The 24,048-nt window shown below is 44.2% G+C and overlaps 1 protein-coding gene across 6 annotated transcripts in view; it reads right to left on the reverse strand.

The window, feature by feature from the left end:
- SEL1L3 (SEL1L family member 3) overlaps positions 1-24,048 on the reverse strand; it is a 119,838-nt gene that overhangs the window by 82,398 nt on the left and 13,392 nt on the right. For all 6 annotated transcript variants that reach the window (XM_032273591.1, XM_032273586.1, XM_032273605.1 and 3 more), the window contains exons 2-6: positions 22,644-23,214; positions 9,333-9,459; positions 7,583-7,704; positions 7,131-7,246; positions 4,286-4,344 (exon numbers count right to left, since the gene is read on the reverse strand). In XM_032273591.1, coding sequence (XP_032129482.1) covers positions 4,286-4,344; positions 7,131-7,246; positions 7,583-7,704; positions 9,333-9,459; positions 22,644-23,214 — 995 coding nt within the window. The remainder of the gene's footprint in view (positions 1-4,285; positions 4,345-7,130; positions 7,247-7,582; positions 7,705-9,332; positions 9,460-22,643; positions 23,215-24,048) is intronic.

Here is a 24,048-nt window from a genome sequence, read left to right on the forward strand (position 1 = left end):
TTTTTTTTTTTTTTTTGAGACAGCCTCTCTCTGTCACCCAGGCTGGAGTGCAATGGCATGATCTCGGCTCACTGCAACCTCTGCCTCCCAGGTTCAAGTGGTTCTCCTGCCTCAGCCTCCTGAGTAGCTGAGATTACAGGCACACAACATCGCACCCAGCTAATTTTTGTATTTTTAGTAGAGACGGGGTTTACCATGTTGGCCAGGATGATCTCAATCTCTTGACCTTGTGATCGGCCCACCTCGGCCTCCCAAAGTGCTGTGACTACAGGCGTGAGCCACCGCACCTGGCCATAAATTTGTTTCCTATTTGTCTCCCCAGATTGATATTTTACCTCCAAGAAGGCAGGGTCTGTATTCTTTGTGTTCATCATTTTATTCCCAGAGTTGAGTGCTGTGTCTGACATGTGACAGATGCTCAGTAAACAGATGTTGAATGAATTTAACACTGTAGAGGCCTAAAGCTGTTACCTGTCACTGGGAATTCTTGGCAGCCTCTCATTTATGCATTGCTCTGCAATCCCCAGCACTTAATTCCTGATCTTCCCACACTATCCTTGGAGGACCACAACCGTCATTATGTTTACATTACAGGAACAAACATAAAGGAGGGGTAAGGGTCTTGCCTGGGAACACCAATAACCAGTAAACTGAAAATATCTGATGCTTCATTCACTGGTTTGACCCACGACCCACTCTAAAAGTGGGGTATTTAGCAGGGATGAGATTGCAAATACCTGATTACAGGAACCCTGGAGGATTCTGGACAGCTCCCTTGGGCCTAGCTTTACCTCTGCTTATTTCTCTGGTGGGGAGGTCTCAGGAATACAGGAAGGGCAGCTGGGGTACTGGGGAGAGGCACTCCTGGGTCTGAGTACTGCTAATTTTATTTGTTTGTTCTGTGGCAAAGTCTCACTCTGTCACCCAGGCTGGAGTGCAGTGGTAGGATCTTGGCTCACTGCAACGTTTACCTCAGCCTCCCGAGTAGCTGGAATTACAGGCATCTGCCACCACATCCAGATAATTTTTGTATTTTTAGTAGAGACAGGGTTTTACCATGTTGCCCAGGCTGGACTTTTACCATGTTGCCCAGGCTTGAACTCCTGGACTCAGGTGATCCACCTGCCTCGGCTTCCCGAAGTGCTGGGATTACAGGCAAGAGCCACGGTGCCCAGCTGGAGTACTGCCAGTTTTACTAAGAAATTGTTTCAATGCTTCAACTGGGATGTTAGGTTGGTGTGTACCCCAAAATCAGTCTTGATCCCTTGATACTTCTATGTTTATGCTGATTATGTCTTTATTTAAAATTTAATATTTTGTTCATCATAGATTCTCTGCATTCATTTTGATTTTTGAAAATATCATATTAATATGTTATTTATCATGATTACTGTTGAGTTAAATTGTGTGCCCCCTCCTCCCACCGAATTCATATGCTGAGGTCCCAATCTCCAGCACCTCAGATTGTGACCTTATTTGGAAATAAGACCATCGCACACATAAGCAGTTACAGTGAGGTGATACGGGAGTGGGGTGGGCCCCTAACCCAATATGACTGGGATCTTTCTAAGAAAGGGAAATTTAGACACAGACACATCTGTGGGGAGAAGGCCATGTGAAGGCTGAAGTGACGCTGCCACGAGCCAAGGAGCATCCAGAAGCTAGGAGAGAACTGGAGCAAATCTGTCCCTCACACCGGCACAGGAGCACGGCCCTGCCAGCCCTATGACCCTGGACCTCTGCCCTCTAAAACTCAGGTGATAAACTTTTGTGGTTAAAGCCACTTAGCTTTGGCACTTGGTTCTAGCAGCCCCAAGACTGCCTTCCCCAACGAAGGCAATCCCTGAGCTTTCAGGCACCCCTGAAGTTTTGGTCTCGCTTGCCCCACTCCAGCCCCAGCCCGGGATCATTCTGTGACCATCCTGTCTCCCATTGACTCATAGCAGCCTTTAGATCTCTGGGGTTGAAGAGGAAAGGAAACCCTTACAAAGAAAATGAAGAGGAGCCTATGAAATTCAATCAGTTGTCAAAAATGTCCTGGAGCCGGGCATGGGTGTCACAGGACAGAGGGGAAGTTGTTTTAAACTTCATGTCCTGAAACAAAAACCTTTAATTTCTGGAGCGCACTTCACAGAACACGGAGATCTCATCTCCAAAGGAGCCTCACATCAGCTGTTTCTCCGAAGACTGCTCCCAGGCTTCGCTTGCGCTTGAACTTTTCAGAAGATCCCCCAGCCACCTGTTACATAACAACACTCCTGTGCGTTGAACGCCTTCTGGCTGATCCGAATCTACCTTGGTGCACTTGAAGACATGTGTTCTGTCCTTAGGCCTCAGCTGCTTTATTTCAACACAGCTATTAAGCCACCTGCACCCTCTCTTGGCAGGCTAATACTTCTTTAGCCTTTCTATGAAACTCTAATCCTTTAATCCGGCCATGAAAATATGAATTGTTCTATGTGCCCAGAGCTTAAAAGAAAATAGTTGGACTTAAATGAAAATACAAACTTAAAAAAATTTTTTTAAAAATTTTTAAATGCAGATTCTGATTTAGAAGCTCTGGAGCGAAGCCCAATTTCTGCATTTATCTTTTCTTTTTTTTTTTTTTTAGACAGAGTATCACTCTGTCACCTAGCCTGGAGTGCTGTGGCAGGATCTCGGCTCACTGCAACCTCCACCTCTTCGGTTCAAGGGATTCTTGTGCCTCAGCCTTAAGTAGCTGGGATTAGAGGTGCGTATCACCGTGCTCGGCTAATTTCTGTATTTTTAGTAGAGATGGGAGTTTCACTGTGTTGGCCAGGCTGGTCTCGAACTCCTTGCCTCATGTGATTCACCCACCTCGGCCTCCCGAATTGCTGGGATTACAGGTGTGAACCACCATGCCCAGCCAGGAATTTTTTTTTTTTTAAGTAGCATATGTGGCCCTCTGTTGCTGTCTGTGTCCCTCTTTGCATCTCTTTCTTTAGTAATCAGCATCCAAGAAAATCTGGGCTGTGCGGGACTCTGCGTACCCCCCGCCTGTGTACCCTAGCAGCATTCTGCTTGCTGCGGTGAAATAACAGACTTGAGGAATAAGCCACTCCTCGTCCCAGACAAAGTGCCTGGGAGTCCTGATACATTTTCTAAAATCACACACGCAATACTGGTAATTTTTATTTCTGATCTTTACATTTTTTTTTTTTTAAAGATGGAGTCTTGTTCTGTCACTAGGCTGGAGTGCAGTGGCACCATCTCAGCTCACTGCAACCTCTGCCTCCCAGGTTCATGCCTCAGCCACCTGAGTAGCTGGGGTTACAGGCATATGCCATCACGCCAGGCTAATTTTTGTTACTTTTGTTACTTTTAGCTGGAGTTTCGCCATGTTGCCCAGCCTGGTCTCAAACTCGTAGCCTCAAGAGATCCACCTGCCTTGGTCTCCCGAAGTGCTGGGATTACAGGCATGAGCCAACACCCCTGGCCTATGGTTGATCTTAAGCCTTCAATTTCAGATGTTCTTTGACATATGATGGGGTTACATCCAAATAAACCCATTGTAAGTTGAAAGTATCATTAGTACAAAATGCATTTACTACCCCGATAAACCCAATGTAAAATCAAAAAATTGCAAATCAAATCATCTTTGGGTGAGGGACCACCTATATGCATATATGATCTAGCTATGGCAAGGTATCCTGAGTTCCTAATGAAGGTTGCCCCATGGTTCTGCCACTGTGAAACCCTCTGTTATACGTGGAAGTAGACGCAAATAAAAAAATTATGAAACACTGGCAAGAAACTCAATTTTTAGTTTCTGTAACTCTTGTAGAGAATGGTTATGTAAAGACGAAAAGTGACACCAATATCAATAGTGGCACACATTTCAAATCCAGATTATAATCATAAATATGAAGACTGTCAGCTTTTACGTTTTATATGAGGCCAAAGTTACCAACCATTCTCAATAAGCCACATTAATACTTTGATTTATTTTTCAGAATCCTTCATAGAAGATAATTTTCAAAGAAAATGAATTATAAAGTGCCATGAAAGGAAGAATTTACAATGAGATCTGGAGAGAGGACTAGCTTCTCTTACTTGGAAAGAAAGGTGGTGGGGGAAACAGAAGGAGTTTGTGCATAGTAGGGGGAGAAAAAGTACGAAGACCAGCTACAGGGCGGAGAACAATCCATGCTTGGAAAAGCTGAATGAGGAGATGTGGAACAACATTCAGGCTGAGGGCTAAACTATGAAGATTTCTTAACCCTCATGCAGGCAAATTTTGAATAAAAAGAAAAACTACACTTACCTAATAGTCTGATTATGGTGGCTTTTCAAATCCTGTCCGATGCTAGTGGTTACTACTATCTATGATGGGAGAAATATAAAGAATCAGTATGCCTCGTCACCCCACATTACCTGTACAGTCCTTGGTATAAATTACTCATCATATGTGCTGGAGAGTCTTTTACCTGATCAGTTTCTGCCAAAATAAAATTAATAATTTACTACCAGTGTGTATATTTAAAGATGTCATAAATTTAACTTCCCTAAATGTGACTTGATGTGGTGAAAAATATCTACAATGCAGTTTCCACCAGTCAGTTTCAGATACTTCCAAACTCCAAGCCAAAGGCTCATTTGATGTTATTTGTCCTTAAAAGCTTGTTGTGTAGAAAGACAGGAAATGGGTATGACACTACAATCTTACTCTGATTCCACGAGAGCCTTAGGGGGAAAACAAGATTGGTGGTGTATGTTCTTCACACACTGCTGTTCCCACCTCCCTTTCCCTAAGCACTGGGAATCATCATTCTCATTTGAACAGGGACACAGTTTTTTGTGATGAATGCTGTTAGCTGTCTCATATGGGCTTTTCTCATGTCTTGGACTCCAACAGAACCCTCTGGACTTAAGGGGCCATTTACATTTGCTAGTGCCACCACTGAGCAAGTGGTAGGGCACGTCTCAAAGATGTGGCTACAACACTTGATCTGTGAAAGATCAGAAACCAACCCAATTCAGCCATACAATATATAGGTTAAAAAAGGAAAATGACTCACATCAGTTGTTTCCCTTAACCACCGATTCAAGTCACTTACCCATTCAGTCAAAGCAGACTATGGTAGTCCCACCACAGAGGTGGATTTTGGGTGGGAAGCCTTATGTGTTGTTTGGGACCTATGTATATTAGATCAGATAGAACAGAAAGAAGAAGGACAAACAGGCTAAACTCTACATACATCCAAAAAAAAAAGTTGTTTTCCCCACTTACCTGGTCTTTCTAATTCTTCTCTCCTGCTTTACTCAACTATGTACCCTGGCACTAAATTCATCTCCTTCATTAAAAGACTACTTTTAATTTTCTCTTCAAAAATCTTCTATGATGCCTTGGAAATGGATGTCTAAATTCCCTAATATCCAAGATTCTCCACTTTCTAGCCCTAAAGACATATTTTTCCCTTCTACTAGTTTTCTGCAGGCTGCAAATTTCTACTCCAGTCAAAAGGTTTGTCCGCTAACCCCCAATAATATGTTGAAATGCCTCCTCCTCCCTTCTCCATCTAAATCTTGCCTAACCAGAGAAGCCTTCTTGTGACACCTTCAAGCATCCCAGCATAAAATGCTGTCTCCCTTCTAGGAACCAATATAAATCATCTGGCAATTAATTATTTTTAATTTATTATCATTATTATTGAGACAGAGTCTTGCTCTGTTGCCCAGGCTGGAGTGCAGCGGTGACATCTCAGCTCACTGCAACTTCCACCTCCCAGGTTTAAACGAGTCTCCTACCTCAGCCTCCCAAGTAGCTGGGATTATAGACACACACACCATGCTCAGCTAATTTTTGTATTTTTACTAGAGATGGGGTTTCACCATATTGGCCAGTCTGGTCTTCTGACCTCAGGTGACCCACCTGCCTTGGCCTCCCAAAGTGCTGGTATCACAGGCGTGAGCCACTGCTACCCAGCTGTCATCTGGCAATTAAGCTTGCCTTTTGACAGCCCTTTACCTGCTTAATGTTACTTCCATAAATAGTCTACAAGCAACTCAAGCATAGTGCCTTGCATACAGCAGGTGCAAAATAAGATCTGTGAATTCGCTCTGATGATTTGATACTTGTCTCAGGGACAATAGCAGTGAGCTGACCTCTGTAGGCGAAAGTAGCAACCAAGCTATTATGGCCATGATAATTCTCACACAGATAGGAAGCTAAAACGTGGACCACTGCTATGTCACCGAACATTTTTCAGTAAACAAATACACATACCAAAAATCCCAGCTAACATTTTACAGACTCTTCTCAGGAAAGCAGCAAGGACTGACCTGATTTCTTTTCTCTTACAGTAAAAGGAAATGTGATCAACTTAAACACCAAGGGAGGACTGCATCATCTCATGCACAAGACAAACAAAACCCTTCTTCCAGTTTTGTTATAGGAAAATCACAGATCAATAAAAAAAGCTGATGAGAAAACAAAGCAACCAGAAAAACGTAGCAAACGGGAACTGTGTATATCAAGAAATAGAACTGTCTCCAATTAGAACAACAGATTTGCCATAATCCATAAAACCCATGTTATGAGAGTTTGAAACAGTTATGTACAATGTTTCATGCTACAAAGTAGATAAAGACCCTCCATCCCACCTGAATTATCACTTATGTTTGTTGGTTATTATGATCTGTTTAGTGCCAAACATAAGCAATTGCTTCATTTGCCAAAAGCAGTCAAACCATTTCTTGGCTGAACTAACCAATCCATTTCCTTTAAAAAAAAAAAAAAAGTTGTAGATCTGATAACACTATATAAACATGGCCAATGCTGTTTTAACATTTATCTCCACAAAGCCTATCTCCCCAGGGGAAAAGGACTGAACTGCTCAGATCGCTGCAGCTACAGAGCTGCCTGCATGCTCTACTCATTTACCCGACAGTCAAAAGCAGTGCTTTAAAAGTTAATTAAATGGGATGGGATTCTTATGATTTAAACTTCCATCTATAAAAGTTTGATTTAGCAAGCGTGTAGTTGTAATGAGTCTATCATTTACCACAAATTTGCTTTTGCAGATTTTGTTGCTCCCTGGCTTTATGGCAATGCTTAACTTTAAGCGAAAATGCTCATATGGCGTGTGATGGTGCGCGCATGCAGATACCTGGCCTCCGTTAAAAGAGATATCCAGTCGAAACCACTCCTTCAAAGGTATGACGAACTTAGTTTTTACAGCAAGGTCTTCTCCTTTGACAAGATGCATCTGAATATGCAAATGGCCTAAAAGGAAAATTCGAGCACATGAAAATGACAAAAAATATCTAAGAGTGAATGAAGCAGCGAGGCCTTTTCAACAATTGTCCTAAGAAGCTACAAGACTCGATAAAAACAAAGCAAAGCCAAAACGCACATTTACAAATACATTTCTTTGTAAATAAGACATTGGATTTAAGCTTCCAGAAACTGGGTTAAATTTGAAGCCCACGTTTGGAGGGCGCTGCCCTTGCTGGGCTGCTACGTTGACAGTCTCTTCCTTATTCTAGGTAGACGTATCTGTCGCTAGGCAGAGCATTAAAAAATCACAAGATCATTTTAAAGGTTCTGTTTTATACTCACCCTCTTCCGTAAGAAATACAGAAGGCGTGCCGTACATCTCATTAGAGTCAACAAAGTACAGAATCCCACAGAGGCTGGCCTTGCAATAATGGAGTAAATAAAGCCACAATGAAACAGTAAACCTATAAGAGTGAGGGGGAAAAAAATTCTGCAGATTGATATCATCCAAGAACAGGTAATTATGGTTAACAATGACCAAGTAAATTGCTTTCTTTCCAATGGAGGGATGAATTTGCCTTCGTGTTCATCATAGGAGATCAGCTTGCAAAGCTTGATTTTTGCAACAAAGGAGGTAGTTATAGTAACTGCAAAAGACAGGAGTTAAGCTTCATTGTACAAAACTAGCAGACTTTCTACCTTGCACCAAAAGCTGTTTTCTGTGCCTCTCTGAGACTCTCACATGCCTGCTATCTGAATTCTCGATTAATGCTTACAAAGTCAGACATAGATTAAAACAATGTGGATTTTAATAAGAGGTGATTTGATAAGAAGCTATTTTAATTTCTATGATTAAAAGACAAAACATAATTAGGGTCTTTTGAGCAATTTTGTTTCTTTCACAGATAAAAGCCATAAGGTAGAAAAATGTAATTATCTACAAATTGTATCCCTACTCTGTGATAATAGGGACACATATATGCTATTTGCATGCTCAGATTAGGTTATTCAGTATCACGATCCTGGCTGACCAATACAGAACAATTAATCTAATTATCCCATTCCTGGACTGGCGCTATTTTAGTCGAAAAAAATATTGTACATCTGTAACTTGTGGAGGGAGGATAAAATAACGGTAGCCAACTTAACTAGGTCACATTTAGCCAAGATACGCAAACCATCAATCATTCAGAAAAGACTCGCTGAACACACCCCTTGATGCCACACATTGTGCTACTGACCAGTAGTTCAACGATGAGGAAGTGGGAACAATTTCATATTGTATGTGAAATATGGATCAAGGTCAAAATGAATGCATTATTTCTTTCCATTTACCCCAGTAACCAATTCACACTTTGGGTTAAAATGGCAGTGGCCACATGTTCTTTGCAGACACATACAAAGAGGTTCTTTCTGGTCTTTATAATCTGGCCTCAAAATCAGTGGTATGATATGCAAACAGATGGTGCCACATAGCTCCCTCGTGACCCACCCAGCTGAGCAAGCTCATGAAGATAAGTTATTACAAGGAAGCTTAGCAAGAACATACGCTCCGTAAAGTGACTCAAGATCTTTCTACAGCCAGTAGCATGGGAAGAATTAAATCACTCTGCTAAATCCATCTGGTCTGAGGTGAACCAGGAACTATTTTCAGCATCTTCAATTCAGCAGAAGGAAAAATAATACGTATATCCGGGTCTTGCTGAAATCAATGGAGGAGATCAGAAGTTGTGAGATTTCAAGCAGCTCATCCAATCTTCCATGACAGAAAGCTAAAGCCAAGGCTGCAATCTGTGTTGGCTCTGGCTGGCTGCACCTGAGACCTTGCAGGGCCTCTGGCTTCAACACCTTGCTGCCTACTTGTGTCATATAAAGAGGCTAAGGCAAACTGAAGATTGTTAAATGCAAGAATAATTCAAGACATTTGAGGTTTTCAGGTCCACCAATTCTGTCTAAGACACAGAGATCTCAACATTTTGGCAAAGCACCTTACCAAGGTGTATCCTCCTAAGGAGTTCTTCCATTAGCCTGCCCTGGTCCTCAAATTAAACAAGCACCGCCCGACCAGCTCCCTTCTGCTACCCATCCTTACACTGGGTAATCCATCCGCTGGCGTCGAGTGGCTTCCAGCTCTCGATTTCGAAACCTCGGGAACTTCTTGACAATGCCCGTGTTTTCTCCACTGGAGGCATAAGGAAAGCCAAGCAGGGCAACCACGTCTGCAAACAGCAAAACAGCTCCCTTTCAATTATATCCAGAAAAGCAATTCTTCCCAAATCACATTCATCCCGAAAGCCTCTGCCGAGCTCCGATCAAACATTTAAGTGAGATGCCCTAAAAATATTAGCAAACATCTGTTGAATATATGCCAAGCACCGTGGTAAGCACTTTACAGAGACCATGTCAATTACTTTTCATAACAACTCTATGAAGTGGATTCTATTCTTAGTTCCATTCTACAGATGAAAAGCCCTAGGCTAAATTCACAAAGTGATAGAGTCACATTTCAGGTTCTGAACTCAGGCTTCTGTGTTCATTATCAGTTCACATACTGCCCTCCAAATGCTAAGAAAAGCATCTGAATTTGTGTCATATCAGTAAGTTAACACTTTTGTAGTTCTCACTATGGTCCAGACATTGCTATAAACATGCTACCCAAATTTGTTCATTTAATTTTCATTATTATCCTCAATCTACAGATGAGAAAACAGAGGGACGATGGCCAAAATAGTAACTAGGCTGTCAGGATGGCCGAGTGGGCTAAGGCGCCAGACTCAAGTTACCGTTTCCCAAAATAGTAACTGACATTTAGTGTACACCCAGCCATATCGTAAGCACAATTCAGGGATAATCTCACTTCATTTCACAACACACTATGAAAATAGGTTCTTTTATTACTCCCATTCAACAGATTAAAAACAGAGCATCAGAGAGAGTTAAATAAGAGGTGGAGCTGGGATTCAAACTCAAGCTCTTTGGTTGCAGAATCCAAACTCTTAAAATTGCAGATTTTTTTCTTCTGTGCAAACTTTCCACAGTAAACTCAACATACTACCCTACATAAAAATTACTAATCATATATCTTAAAATTGAAAAGTCTTCCATTTTATTTCACAAACATGAAAGAATGCTTCTCTGTAGCTCTAAAAATCACAGGGATGTTCATAACAAATCTTAAAGGGAGAACTGAGTTATTTCATCTCTACTTAATAACCACCGCTTTCAACAAGCCTAAGTATGAATTTTTGGTTTTCCATATTCTCCCCCATTAAAGAAAAGATAATCCACTTAACTCAACCTAGGAATAAGAATACCTTTCTTGGCCGGGCACGGAGGCTCACGCCTGTACTCCCAGCACTTTGGGAGGCAGAGGCGGCAGATCACAAGGTCAGGAGTTGGAGACCAGCCTGGCCTTCTCTTTGGTAGAGAAACCCATTCTCTAACAAAAATACAAAACAAATTAGCCTGGCATGGTGGTGCGCGCCCGTAATCCCAGCTACTCCGGAGGCTGAAGCAGGAGAACTGCTTGAACCCAAGAGGCGAAGGTTGCAGTGAGCCGAGATTGCACCACTGCACTTCAGCCTGGGTGACAGAGCAAGACTCCATCCCAAAGACAAACAGACAAACAAACTTTTCTTCTGCTTAAAATGCTCCTTGGATTAAATGGTGGAAACAGTCTATTTTCCTGGGCTTCTTGGAGACAGAAGAGTTGATTTATGTGCAATTCACCAAATATCAATATTGGCACAAATTATGGGGGCTTCAGCCTATGACGCTGGACATCTCAGCTCTCACTTCCCAAAGGAAATAAGAAGTTTTATTATATAGAGAGGTACCTTTGGTTTACCACAATCTGGAAATCATAAGAGCAGTTTTTAGAATCTCAGGCCCTTATGGATATATTTAATAGAATTAAATAAGCTAATATCTCTCCAATATCCACAAATCTATGTGCTTTTTTACAGGTAGAGATGCATTTGGAAATCCAAAAGAGTGGAGTGATCAATTTCAGTTGAAGCATTTAAAACCTTTTTTTTTTTTCCATTTGAGTTCAATTTGGGCCCACTGGGCTTGCTGGTCTGTTATGGGGGTGGTGAAAGGGGTGAGAAACGGAAGTACTGCAAAGGTACCAAAATTCACCAAGAGGGCTGACATCAGCTCAACTTCGGTTTGGCTTCCACTAGGTTGAGTGGAACAGAAGAGACCAGATGGCCACGTTAGACCCCTAGGAAGCCTTCTGCTGGTGATGGCTGTTGAGTGATCTAGTGTGCAGTGGAAACATTTGTCAAAACAAATGGGATTCAGTTCTGCCCAACCTGACTCCAATAAAAAGAAGCTTCATAAAGGAGGTTTCTAAAGTGGGAAGAGTTAAAAGTGAATGACAATGAGCTCTCCTCTATCCAAAGACCAGAATAAAGGCGATAACATGGGAGAACGGTCCGCAAAAGATTATGAAGGAAAAGGCTCAGTCCCAGAGATTTAAAAAAATTTTACAAAAGCGCATACTGTTTATACCCAACAAAACCAAAGTAATGGTAGTTTTTGTTTTTGTTTGTTTGTTTGTTTTGAGACAGAGTTTCCCTCTTCCTTCTTAGGCTGGAGTGCAATTGTGCAATCTTGGCTCACTGCAACTCCACCTCCTGGGTTCATGCAATTATCCTGCTTGAGTCTCCCAAGTAGCTGGGATTACAGGCATATTCTACCACATCTGGCTTTTTTTTTTTTTTTGTATTTTTAGTAGAGATGGAGTTTCTTCATGTTGGTCAAGCTGGTCTTGAACTCCCGACTTTGGGTGATCCGTCCGCCTCGGCTTCCCAAATTGCTGGGATTACAGGCATGAGCCACCATACGGCCCAGTAATGGTAGTTTTCTTGTAAATCTGTAGTTTCACTATTTGTATAATTTGCAGTCGTAGTGCAGTTTTCCCTCAGTATAATACTGCCTTTCCATTATAATTAGAAGTAATGAAAAAAATGAATTTTGGAGCAGAAGACTTTAAAATCCATCTGAATAACATATAGGATATGTTATGTATCCCAGGATAACGTATAGGTCTATTGTCTAACAACTGATTACAGCTGCGTGCATTGCTGTAATTGACCAGTGACGTCCTGTCGTGGGCGGTGGAGTGGGGAGTGACAGTATCAGTGCCATCCACCATTAAATAATTTACAGGTAGAAACTTAGGTCCAGAGAGGTTTACTGCTTGCTTCTAGAATGTACTCATGAAAGCAGGGGCCTTACTTATTCACTACTCCGTCCCCAGAGCCTAGAACAGTGCCCAGTACTTGATACAAGACTCCATAAATATTTGATGAATGAATGAATGAATATAGGTGTGGCCGAGTCAGGATTTGAACCTGTCTCCCTTCCTCCTAAGACTTTCCACAATTCTACAATGTGCACCACACTGCAGAAGCCAAATAATGACTTTGTTCTTTCAAATCCTTTCCTCAAATTCATTTCTTTAGTTTATCTTGCATAAAGAGCTTAGGTTAAAAAAAAAAAAAAAAAGACATTATTAAGACATAAACATAGAATGCTGGGAAAACAGTTGATGTTAGGAACCCCTTGCTGTTTTGCTTGTAGTATTTCCTCAAATTTTAGAGCAAGAAGAGGCAACGGATATTACATGGTGCAAACTCCTTCATTTGGAGGTGAGAAAAGTGTGAGTGTCTTATTGAAGATTTCATAGCTAATAAGAAGCCCCACGGCCAGGTGTGGTAGCTCATGCCTGTAATCCCAGCACTTTGGGAGGCAGAGGTGGGCGGATCACGAGGTCAAGATATTGAGACCATCCTGGCAAACATGGTGAAACCCTATCTCTACTAAAAATAGAAAAGTTAGCTGGGCATGGTGGCACACGCCTGTAACAGTCCCTGCTACTCTGGAGGCTAAGGCAGGAGAATTGCTTGAACCCAGGAGGCAGAAGTTGCAGTGAGCAGAGAGGGCACCACCGCACTTCGGCCTGATGACAGATTAGGACTCCAACTCAAAAACAGAAAAGCCCCCCATTGCAAACCTGGCCTCCCCATTGCAAACCTGGCCTCCCCCTTGCAAACCTGGCCTCCCCCTTGCAAAGCACTGGGCTTTTCTTCTCAGTCCTCCCAGAGAGAACCTTGGCTGATATTCAGCAGGCCTGCTGCCCCTGTGCAGATATACTGGTTGCTAAAACACTGAAATGTTTCTTTTTTTGGTTTGATAGTTCATGCTACTTCAAACTTCCAAGGCCGCACCACCCACCCCGGCCCCTCTTTCAGGTTAGAGCCTGGCCCAGCAGTGGCTTCCAGAGCCGGCTTCAGCACTGAGGCTGAGGTTCACTGCGGCCCCCACCTCTCCTGGGTTGTTAAATATTTCAAATCTCATCCTGGGTTGGGTGGGGTTAGAGAAGATTATGTAGCCCATGCCTCTGTTTCAGCTGAGTGATCAGAACCCGGATATGGATGCCTTGTTCTGGAGAAGGTAACGCTTCCACATAACAAAACCCCACTCCGGATGTGCTTCAAACACACAGCAATGAAGCCACTGAGATCCTCAGCCCACCCTCGGAGAAGCTGAAGATGGTCTTGATGCAAGGAATCACAATGACTACAAGTCTATAAGCAGAATCGGTGGGGAAGGAAGCAAAGATTTCTCAACCTGGAGAAATACAGCCAGAACGCAGGCAGCTCAATAATGCTTTCCAAACACAGGACATTAAAAAGCCAGTGACCAATCAGGTGTTTAATTTTCTTTAAAGCCAAAGCCTGAGAATAAAAACTCGATTTTCTAGCAGATATGATTTAGGTCAGAACTTCCTCCAGAAAGGATACGAGGCAGTGAAGCAGGTTACTAAGGAAGTCTGTGGAACATTCAATGACAGGAGTCTTAAGAATAAGACCAGTTCTACCCCTAGTAACTGATCCTTCAAACATGCTTATGAGTGTGCACAAAGATACATGTACAAGGATGTTCAGGGAAGCCTTGAGGTTAAAAGCAACAGCATGATCATCAACAAAGATAGGTTAAATAAATTATGGTCTGTCAGGCAACGCAACGCTAAGGAGCTGAAGAACTAGGTTGGCGGCATGTCCCGGTACAGAAAAATCTACTGTATCGTTAATGAGTGCAGGGCCGTTTCTAGAATCCTCTCATTTGTTCAGGAAGAGAACGGGATACAACTTAACGCTTACATGTGCAGAGAACATTTCTAGAAGGAGACACAAGAAACTGTTGCTAATGAATTTACTTCTGGGAAAAAGACCAGAAGATTTGAGGGGGAGGGGTGTGGAAACTTACTCGTTCCCCTAAACCTTTTCACACTATTTGAATTTTTTCTTTATCGTTACTGTGTACATGTATTACTTTTTCCTCTATGAAAGAAGACAACAAACGCTCTGAGGACTTCCGGGCAGGCAGATAGAAGGAGCCAGCTACACCCCAAGGCCTCCCCACCCTCGGCCTCCGAGGCTGCCCAATCCGCTTCAAAGACACAAAGTCCAGTGGGTGAAGAAAACAGGATGATTCACATCGATAAAAATTCAACTTTAAAAAAAGTATTCTTTCTAATTTAGAACCTGGGTTAGGACTGTATTAGCATATTTCAGAGAGGCGGCGTAGCAAAGTCAAAGGAATCAGGAAGTCTGGACTCCAGTTAAACAAACTCACTGAGCCTCGGTTTTCCTCTTTGTAAAGAAAGGTTGAGAATAACACTGTCTTTCCCATGGAACTATGATGAGGATTAAATGAGACAATGTGCATGAAAAAAAGTGTTTTGAAATCATAAAGGAGAATGCAGATGCTAGGCATTAATTAGCGTTATTACTGAAAAATTCAGACTACCATGATTAACTGGAAAAAAAGGAACTAGGTCTTTTTTTTTTTGAATGACCAACATATAATTTATAATCTAAAAGTACTATCATGCCGTTGACTTGAATAGTCCTGCTGCATAAACCATTTTTTTTTCCACAAAGGCAAGTCAAGACTGGTTCCGACACTTAACTTTCAATCATTTCGTTGTAATGAAATTTCGTTATAAAAAATCATATTTCCAGTCCATTGGATCTGAAGATGAGAATGCATTTTTAGTGAAAGGAAAACAGAGTGGAGAAGGAAACTGCCATGTTGCCCCAGAGTTTCTTATTTAAGAGGTAAGATCAGACAAATAAATGTTCAAACAATCTCGGCTCACTGCCATCTCCCCCTCCCAGGTTCAAGCGATTCTCCTGCCTCAGCCTCCCAAGTAGCTGAGACTACAGGCACGCACCACCATGCCTGGCTAATTTTTGTATTTTCAGTAGAGACGAGGTTTCACCATGTTGGCCAGGATGGTCTTGATCTCTTGACCTCATGATCCACTGGCCTCAGGCTCCCAAAGTGTTGGGATTACAGGCATGAACCACCGTGTCTGGGCCATCTCATCTTATTTCTTGAATTGCCCATCTCACATCTGAGATTATATCTTGGAAAATAAACCACAGCAAGTGTGCTGCTAGACCACATTTTCACTCCATGGCAGACAGTAACTGATGGACATGGCGTTCTTTCTCAGTGAGTGCAGACTCAACCTCGGAATCCTACTCAACACCATGCTCTAGGCAGCCAGCCCCAATCAACACAAGCTAGCATGTGAGATGAAGCCTCGTTGCCATCTTTCCTGTCAAGGACCGAAGGCTTGTCAACATTTCCCCATCAGGAATTTTCTCCTCTGTTACCACTGCTTATGCCTTCCCCTCTGCCTGAATGCTGAATGTCCTTCCCTTCATTCCTTTTTTTTTGTTTGTTTCTTCGTTTTGAGATGGAGTCTTGTTCTGTCGCCCAGGCTGAAGTGCAGTGGTGCCATCTTGGCTCACTGCAGCCCCCGCCTCCTGAATTCGAGCAATTCTCCCGCCTCAGTCTCCGGGTAGCTGGGACTGCAGGTGCACGCAACCACGCCTGGCTAGTTTTTTGTATTTTTAGTAGAGATGGGATTCCACCATGTTGGCGAGGCTGGTCTCTAACTCTTAGCCTCAAGTGATCTGCCTCCCTTGGCCTCCCAATGTGCTGGGATTACAGGTGTGAGCCACTGCTCTCGGCCCCTCCTTTCGATCTATGAAAACTCTATTCATCCTTCAAATCTCTGTCAAAATGTCACCTCCTGAGTGAAGAAGCCACACAAACTGCTTAACACACACAGGTTGCTCAGGAACTTTATAAATGAATGAATGACTTAAAATAAATGGTTTCATGACATCACCTGCTAGTATAGCCTAATACTTAAGTGTGGGGTTTAGAAACCAAACTACCCAGGTTCAAACTCCAGCTATGCAGACTTAGGCAAGCTACTCTATCTCTCTAAGTCAGTTTTCTCCTCAGTAAATATCACAGTGGAATATTGGGTAAATTAAATTAAATAACCACGGGTCGGATACTGTGGTTCACCCAGCACTTTGTAATCCCAGCACTTTGGGAGGCCAATGCCGGTGGATCACTTGAAGCCAGGAGTTCGAGACCAGCCTGGCCAACAGAGTAAAACACTGTCTCTACTGAAAATACAAAAATTAGACAGGCTTGGTGGCACATGCCTGTAGCCCCAGCTACTCAGGAGGCTGAGACAAGAGAATTACATGAACCCGGTAGGCAGAGGTTGCAGTGAGCTGAGACTGTGCCACTGCACTCCAGACTGGGTGACAGGGCAACACCCTCTCTCAAAAAAAAAAAAAAATTAGATAACCGTGTAAGCCATGTAAAGCACTTTTACAGTGCCTGGCACATAGCAAACACTCAGTAGCTGTAAGTGACTGTAACCATTGGTAGCCATGTTAAAGAGAGTGGCTTTGTCTTCATCTTTGAGCCTCCACACTCAGTAAAGAAATTGATACATAGTAGGTGCTCAGTTAATCTTTGTTTAATTGAATGGATCATGATACCTGTCCTAGGAATGGTACAACAGAGCATTCTGGATGGACAGCAGTTAGGAAGTTGATTTCTGGTTGTGGAAGTTTAAAAAAACAAAACAAACAAACAAAAGAAAAACTCAACAAAACTTCAGGGTGGGGGCTGGAGAAGTGCTGGAAATTTGAGCTGGCTGTTGAAAGAGAGGCATGATTGGCTGGGCACGGTGGCTCACGTCTATAATGCCAGCACTTAGGGAAGCCAAGGCAGGCAGATCACAAGGTCAGGAAATCAAGACCATCCTGGCTAACACGGTGAAACCCCGTCTCTACTAAAAATACAAAAAACTATCCGGGTGTGGTGGCAGGTACCTGTAGTCCCAGCTGCTCAGGAGTCTGAGGCAGGAGAATAGCTTGAACCCAGGAGGCTGAGGTCGCAGTGAGCTAAGATCATGCCACTGAAAGAAAGAAAGAGAAAGAGAAGAAAGAAAGAAAAAAAGAAGGAAGAAAGGAAAGAAAGAGAAAGAAAGGAAAGAAAGAAAAAAGAAAGAAAGAGAAAGGAAGGAAGGAAGGAAGGAAGGAAAGAAAAAGAAAGAAAGAAAGAAAAGAAAAGAAAAAAAAGAAAAGGGGGCATGATTTTGCCAAGCAGACATGGAAAGTGGTAGTGGGGGGCGGTGTTGCTTCGTGGGCTGGGGTAGCTGGGGTGGAACAGGAGCTATTCTAGGGAAAAGAAGCTGCTTTAGCAAAGACATAGGGATGGGGAATCAAAGACTTAAATCACAAAGGGGAAGCTGAGCTTACCTGTGGCTGCAAAGGACAATCCCTGAACAGGAGCCTGCAGCCTTAACCAGCACAGCCCCAGTGCGTTAGTCTGGGAAGCTGCAGAGCGTGTGCGGTGGCCCTAGGAAAGGCGCACCCCCACCCCCACCCCCACACACTCCCTAACGTGGCAACACAGCCTTGCAGGGGTATCAGTGTGTGACGTTCACAAACTCTCCCTCCTCCTTGGCTAAGAGCATTCATTCAATCAACAAATAGTCACCGAGTGCAGGGGCCTGTGCTCAGCATCAGAACAGGGCAAACAAGGCCCTTGGCCTCGTGGAGCTTGTGTTCCAGTGTGAGCCAGGCAATAGGCACGTAGGCAACTAAAGATATTTACTGAAACTGTCCAGTGGCAATCAGGCCAGGAAATGGAAGATGAAGGTGGACGATGACAGGCAGGGGCAGTGGGGGTGGGCCTGCTGTCTTAGATAAGGCGGTTGGGGGTGCCGTCTTGAGGAGATGGCATTGGAGCAGAGGGGTGGGGGAGGTAAGGAAGTGGCCATGTGGTGATCTGGGAGAAGAGTGTCTTAGGCGGAGGGAGCAGTCACACACATGTCCCAAAGTGAGAATGAACTCGGTATGCCCCAGGAGAAGCAAGCGGGCCCATGTGGCTGGAAGCAGTCCAGAAGGGAGTGCTTGGTGGGACACGAGGCTGAAAGGGGGCAGAGACAGATTTCCACAGAGCAAGGGGCATGGGTTGATCTCAACTGGGATCAGTGGGCAATGGGGGCAAGTGGAGGCTTTAGTCAGGGAGTGATGTGATCAGCTTGCCCTGGCTGCTGGTGAGGGGCAAAACTGGGAGGCCACCTGCAGGCAGTGCCAGGAGTCCAGACAGGAGGATGGCGGCTTAGACCAGGACGCCGGCACTCCGTGTGGTGAGACATGTCAGAAGGGACTGAATATGTGACACATACAGTCAGCACTAGGTGGCTCTCAAAATAGAGTATGACAGGAAGAGAAGTCCAGGTGGGCCCCCAGGTCTGGGGCCTGAGTCACCGGCCTACGTGGCTGATTCTTTTTCTTTCAGTGACTCCAGCATGAGTCAGGCACGCATGTGATTTGGGAGGGACAACAGAAACGCCCAGTCCCCTCCCTCAAGGAAATAAACCACACTAGGTAGATCCACAGGTGTTGTCTGCCTATGGCTACATATGCCCCCCACACCCAGGATGCAGGAGCAACAGATGCACCAGGGGCATGTGGCCGAGCCGTGGCACACACGTGTTCTCAATGGCTGCCCACTTCTCATCCAGGTTAGGTTTCCCCTGCAGGGCTGGTTAAATGTCTGCTGCATCTCCACCAAAAACTGGACTCATGGCCTGGCCAGGTCTGGCCTGGCAAAGGAGATAAGCTGCTGAGAGCTGTGTCTGGGCACACGTGGCCCTCGCCTGGGGAGCCTCGGCTAAGCCGGTGGTGGAGGCCCTCCAAGCGCACTTCCAGAATGCCCGGGCACAGGGACTTTGACTCTTTATACATGAAAAGGAAAATGAAAGCAAGTCAGGGAGTATTTCAGTTCAGAGGCAGGGCCATTGCTGGACACCAGGCACTTGACACAGAAAACCTTCCCTGAAACCCCACGTCAGTGCTGGCTGAGACTGGGGCCAGACGTGACAAGCCCCCCGCGGCTCAGCTCGGAGCCTCGCTAATGCCATCTTGTTCTGACTTGACTCTTGTTCATCAAGAAGCCCCTGCTAAGAACAAACCAGAGGCCTGGCCCTCTTCCATCCTTACAGCCCAGATCCGGAACAGAGGTCATGGATGTTTTCCACGGGCTGCTGCAGGTGCTCTTGTGATCTGGCTTTTGGAGAAGGAAGAATGTGCGCTCCTTTTTCAGTAAACAAATCACAGCCTTGTGATCAGAGCTTATTTTGAGGGTGCATGAAGCTCCCCACCATTTTCAGTGACTTTAGCTCTTGGGGAAGGATTTTCTCTGCGTTATGGTTTAATTCTTCCTCCTAAAGTAATGCTCTGAAGCAGGTGGGGAGAAAAATCCCACTGTGCCATTCCTAAGCCTTGTGAATATGAGAAGAAACAACAAAAGAAGGAAAAGACGTTTCACATTTTAAGGGCATGTCCAGGCGCCCTAAGAACTGAGCCAGTTCGTTAAATGATTTCATTTGGAAACTTCCACCTTGCAATTCAGTCATTCTTCAATGAGAAATACATGATTTGTCAAATATGAAATGGAATCATTAATCTCTGACAAAGTCGGAGGTAGAGCAAACTGTGGCTGTGTGCGCCCCATGCTCTCTTCCCATTAACAAATTAGGTAGCCCTGTGGAAGGTATTCCAGACAGAGGCTAGCATGGGGCTCTGCCTGGAAGAGGGAGGCGCACTGATCATCAAAATGATTGACTTGGCTGCTTTCAGACATTTAACCACCCATCCTACCCTCCCTGCCATGTGCACACCACAGAAAGGGAATTTGCTTTCATCTTCCAGGTATCTTTTCATTTAACGCGCCGCACAAATACAGAATAAGCCAGGCAGACAGGGCTATTAAGACATAGATTAAAATTATATAGCGCTACACAAACACAGGAGTCCCTGTAAAGACTGGTAAAATCTGAATAAGGTCTGAAGTCCAATTTGAACAGTATTAGATCAGCATTACTTCCCCGGTTTTACTTTGCACTGTAGTTATAGAAAACGAGGAAGCTGGGGTGTGGATACACAGGGACTCTGTACATTTTGCAACTTTCTGTGAATCTATAATAATTTCAAAATAGCTTTAATCCAGCATTTTGGAAGGCCAAGGTGGGAGGATTGCTTGAGATTAGGAGTTCAAGACCAGCTTGGGCCATATAGGGAGACCCCATCCCTACGGAAAAATAAAAAAGTAAGTTGGGTGTGGTGGTGCATGCCTATGCTCATAGCTACTTGGGAGGCTGAGGTGGGAGGATGGCTTGTGCCCAGGATGTTGAGGTTACAATGAGTTATGATCGTGCCATGCAATGAGTTATGATCGATCCGGCCTGGATGACAGAGTGAAACCCTGTCTCAAAAAAAAAAAAAAGAAAGTTTTGAAAAATGTCAAATGTGCCAGTTCTAGGGTACGTGGCCTCTGACAAGCTATCATGCATAGTGACGCAGGTCCTTTCAGCTTTCCTTACATGCAGCGCTATCCTGGGGCAGTACCAAGAAATGGCCATAGCCATTATTTCCCCAAAGATAGCCCGACAGAAATCACATCCCAGAGATGACAAGTTGATGACTAAAGGAAAAACTTAGAGCGCATGTCCTTAAGTCACCTTGTCCCAAATCCTTCCCAGGCCATGGAAGGGTCTGTTGCCACAAGCCGGTGGATTTCCTCTGCCTGCCAAGACTGGCTGGGGTCCAGTCACAGGAACCTTACCAATCCTAAGTCCAACCAGCTCTGTCCCTGGCACACAGGTTCTCAGGTTTTAGGGTACATGAGAGTCATGGGGAATGTGTTTAAAATGCCGATTCCAGGCCTTCTCCCACCCCCACAGATCCTAAGTAGATGAAAGATGGGGCCTAGGAATTTGCATTTGCAACAAGCATTTGTGATTCTGTCTCAGGTGGTCTTCAGGCCACAGTTGAGGAAACAGCTGCCTGGGAGCATGCGCGGGAGGGCTCCCCATGGAGGGGGCAGAAGAAGAGCTGGCAGGCACTTGGTGTCCACAGAACACGGCACTCCTTGCACCAATGGAGAGAACCGCCTCTCTGCATGGGCTGAGATCTCCAGCCCCAGAGCTTAAGGGAGGCTGCAGAAGGGCCTGGGAGCCTCCAGGATTGGTCCTGCTGAGGCTGTGACCATGTGGCATTTAGGATAAAACGGAGAGTGTGGACTCTACCATCATCACAGCTTCTCACTGAGTGCTGATGATGTGTAAGCAATCACATCTCATTTAGTCCTCACAGGACTGCTCTGAATGAACTGTTTATTATCCCCATTTTACAGATAGGAAAACTGAGGCAAAAGTGGCAGGCCAGGAGTCTAGCCCAGCCAGAGGTAACCATTCTGTGATACAGTGTCCGTTTCTGTCAGAAGGGTTCCTTTAGGTTCTCATCTCCTCCAGGATAAAACATCGTCCTTAAAAATAATAGAGGACGGGCGCAGTGGTTCACGCCTATAATCCCAGTGCTTTGGGAGGTTGATGTGGGCCGATCACCTGAGGTTAGGAGTTTGAGAGCAGCCTGGCCAACATGGTGAAACCCACCCCGTCTCTACTAAAAATACAAAAATTAGCGGGGTGTGGTGGCGGTTGCCTGTAATCTCAACTAAGGAGGCTGAGGCAGGTGAATCACTTGAACCCGGGAGGTGGAGGTTGCAGTGAGCCGAGATCACGCCACTGCACTCCAGCCTGGGTGACGGAGCAAAACTCAGTCTCAAAAAAAGAAAGGAAATTTTAGCGAGTTTGCGGGGAGGGGAGGGGGAAGAATTTCCCAAAGCTTGTTTCGGTGGCATGAATACTCCCTTCCCACTGAAAGCAGATCTACCCTCTCAAAGTCTACCTTCCTCGGCTCCTCTGTTCTGCTCTCTCTTTCATCTTTGGTCCTGCTGTCTCCTCATCTTTCTCCGCTTTTCCCCTTTTAATTTTTCTCCTTTTGTCTTCCAAATCCAAAGTTACGGACTCAATGCCTCCCTCCATTTTTCCTGTATCCCCCATCGCCAACAGAAGAATTTTCTCCTGCCATTTGGCCACGATACAGGCTAGCTGAAAAAAATGAGAATGAGGTTCCTAGCAAGACAGATGACCTACCATTTTCCAGAGGACACTGTGGAATCCTGTTTGCCTGAAGGTTCCAAATATAACCCGTGTTCCACTCAAGGCACACTTGATGATCTTTGAAAGGGCGTTCAAAAGGCGGGCTGGTCTGCAGCAGGGTGTAGTTCTTTGCTACTGCGTGGAGCACGTGTTCCTCCCATTTAGCATTCCAGTCTCCGCCACTGTGTTTGTGAGTAATCCAGGCGCGTACTATCACTGCAGATACAGAGATGGAGTGCCTGATGAAATAATCATCTCTGTAAACCATAATGCTGGGAAATTTCACGTGTACTATTTGTGTCCTGCTGGTGTGAAGATGTTTCTCATTCTTCCACCTTTTTTTGTACACGGGAATGCTACTTCTGAACTCAGATGAAACAACTGCTTCCAAATTGACGACACAAGGCTGAGAGCATAAATACTCAACCGAGACTTCGGAAACGTTGCGAACATTTCCTTCAAAGACGGTAAAATAAATAAAGTCTTTGTAAGCCACGCTCTGCTCAGCTTTAGGTATCACTGATGTCGTCAGGGAAGTCTGCCTCCCCAAAGACGGTACAACATTCTGAAAAAAAGAAAAAGAAAGTAAGAAATACAGAAAGTTCATAAATCCTCTTCATAGCAGATATGTGAATCATTATTTTCCTGGGATAAAAAAATGTCAATCTACATAAAACAATGAATGAATGTGGGAGATAAAAGGTGTCAAAACCTACTAAAGGACTGGGGAAAAACCAGCACGCAAATACAAAGGAAAATTAGGCCACATTAAACCCCTTCCCCAGATCCAGAACATCTGCTGATCAGAATGTGACTGTCAAATCTATGTGGCAATAATTCCAGAGTTGGTTTTCAAATGCAGAAGCTGGTTCACAAATCCAGTGGCAATGCAATCTGCCTTCGAATGAAACAGAGACAACCCTGTTTCAGACATTTTCAAACCATTGTCCTGACTTCAAATGGTGGGTGACACTACCTGAAACCACCAAGTCAAAGGGTGGCAGAAAAGTGCAAAGTGCACCCTCGAGGAAACACAACAGAGATGCCAACCTGGCGCCTTCCTCTCCTGTAAGTTTGAAGCCAGGGCAAGCCTGCACGATATATGGACAAGCAAGAGGCTTCTATTGCTCCCAGTCACACACAAGCAAGCTCAGACGATGGGCTGTGTTGTCTGATTCTTTCACCATAAATGATGCTACATGCATCAGGAAAGATCTTAGTGAAATGTTTATTTATCTGGTCATGAAATCAAGGCAAGATTTTGAGCATGAGGTGCTGATATATGAATGCTAAGAGCTCTCCTAAATATGACTTGATTCAGGTATCGAAAACACAATAGAAAAAGGTCAGTTTGGCCCACTGCATATCCATGAAGGTGGCTATTATAAAAAACAACAAC

This window comes from Sapajus apella, unplaced genomic scaffold (assembly GCF_009761245.1).
Source record: "Sapajus apella isolate SASKATOON/1434 unplaced genomic scaffold, GSC_monkey_1.0 scaffold5, whole genome shotgun sequence".
NCBI classification, from domain to species: Eukaryota; Metazoa; Chordata; class Mammalia; order Primates; family Cebidae; genus Sapajus; species Sapajus apella.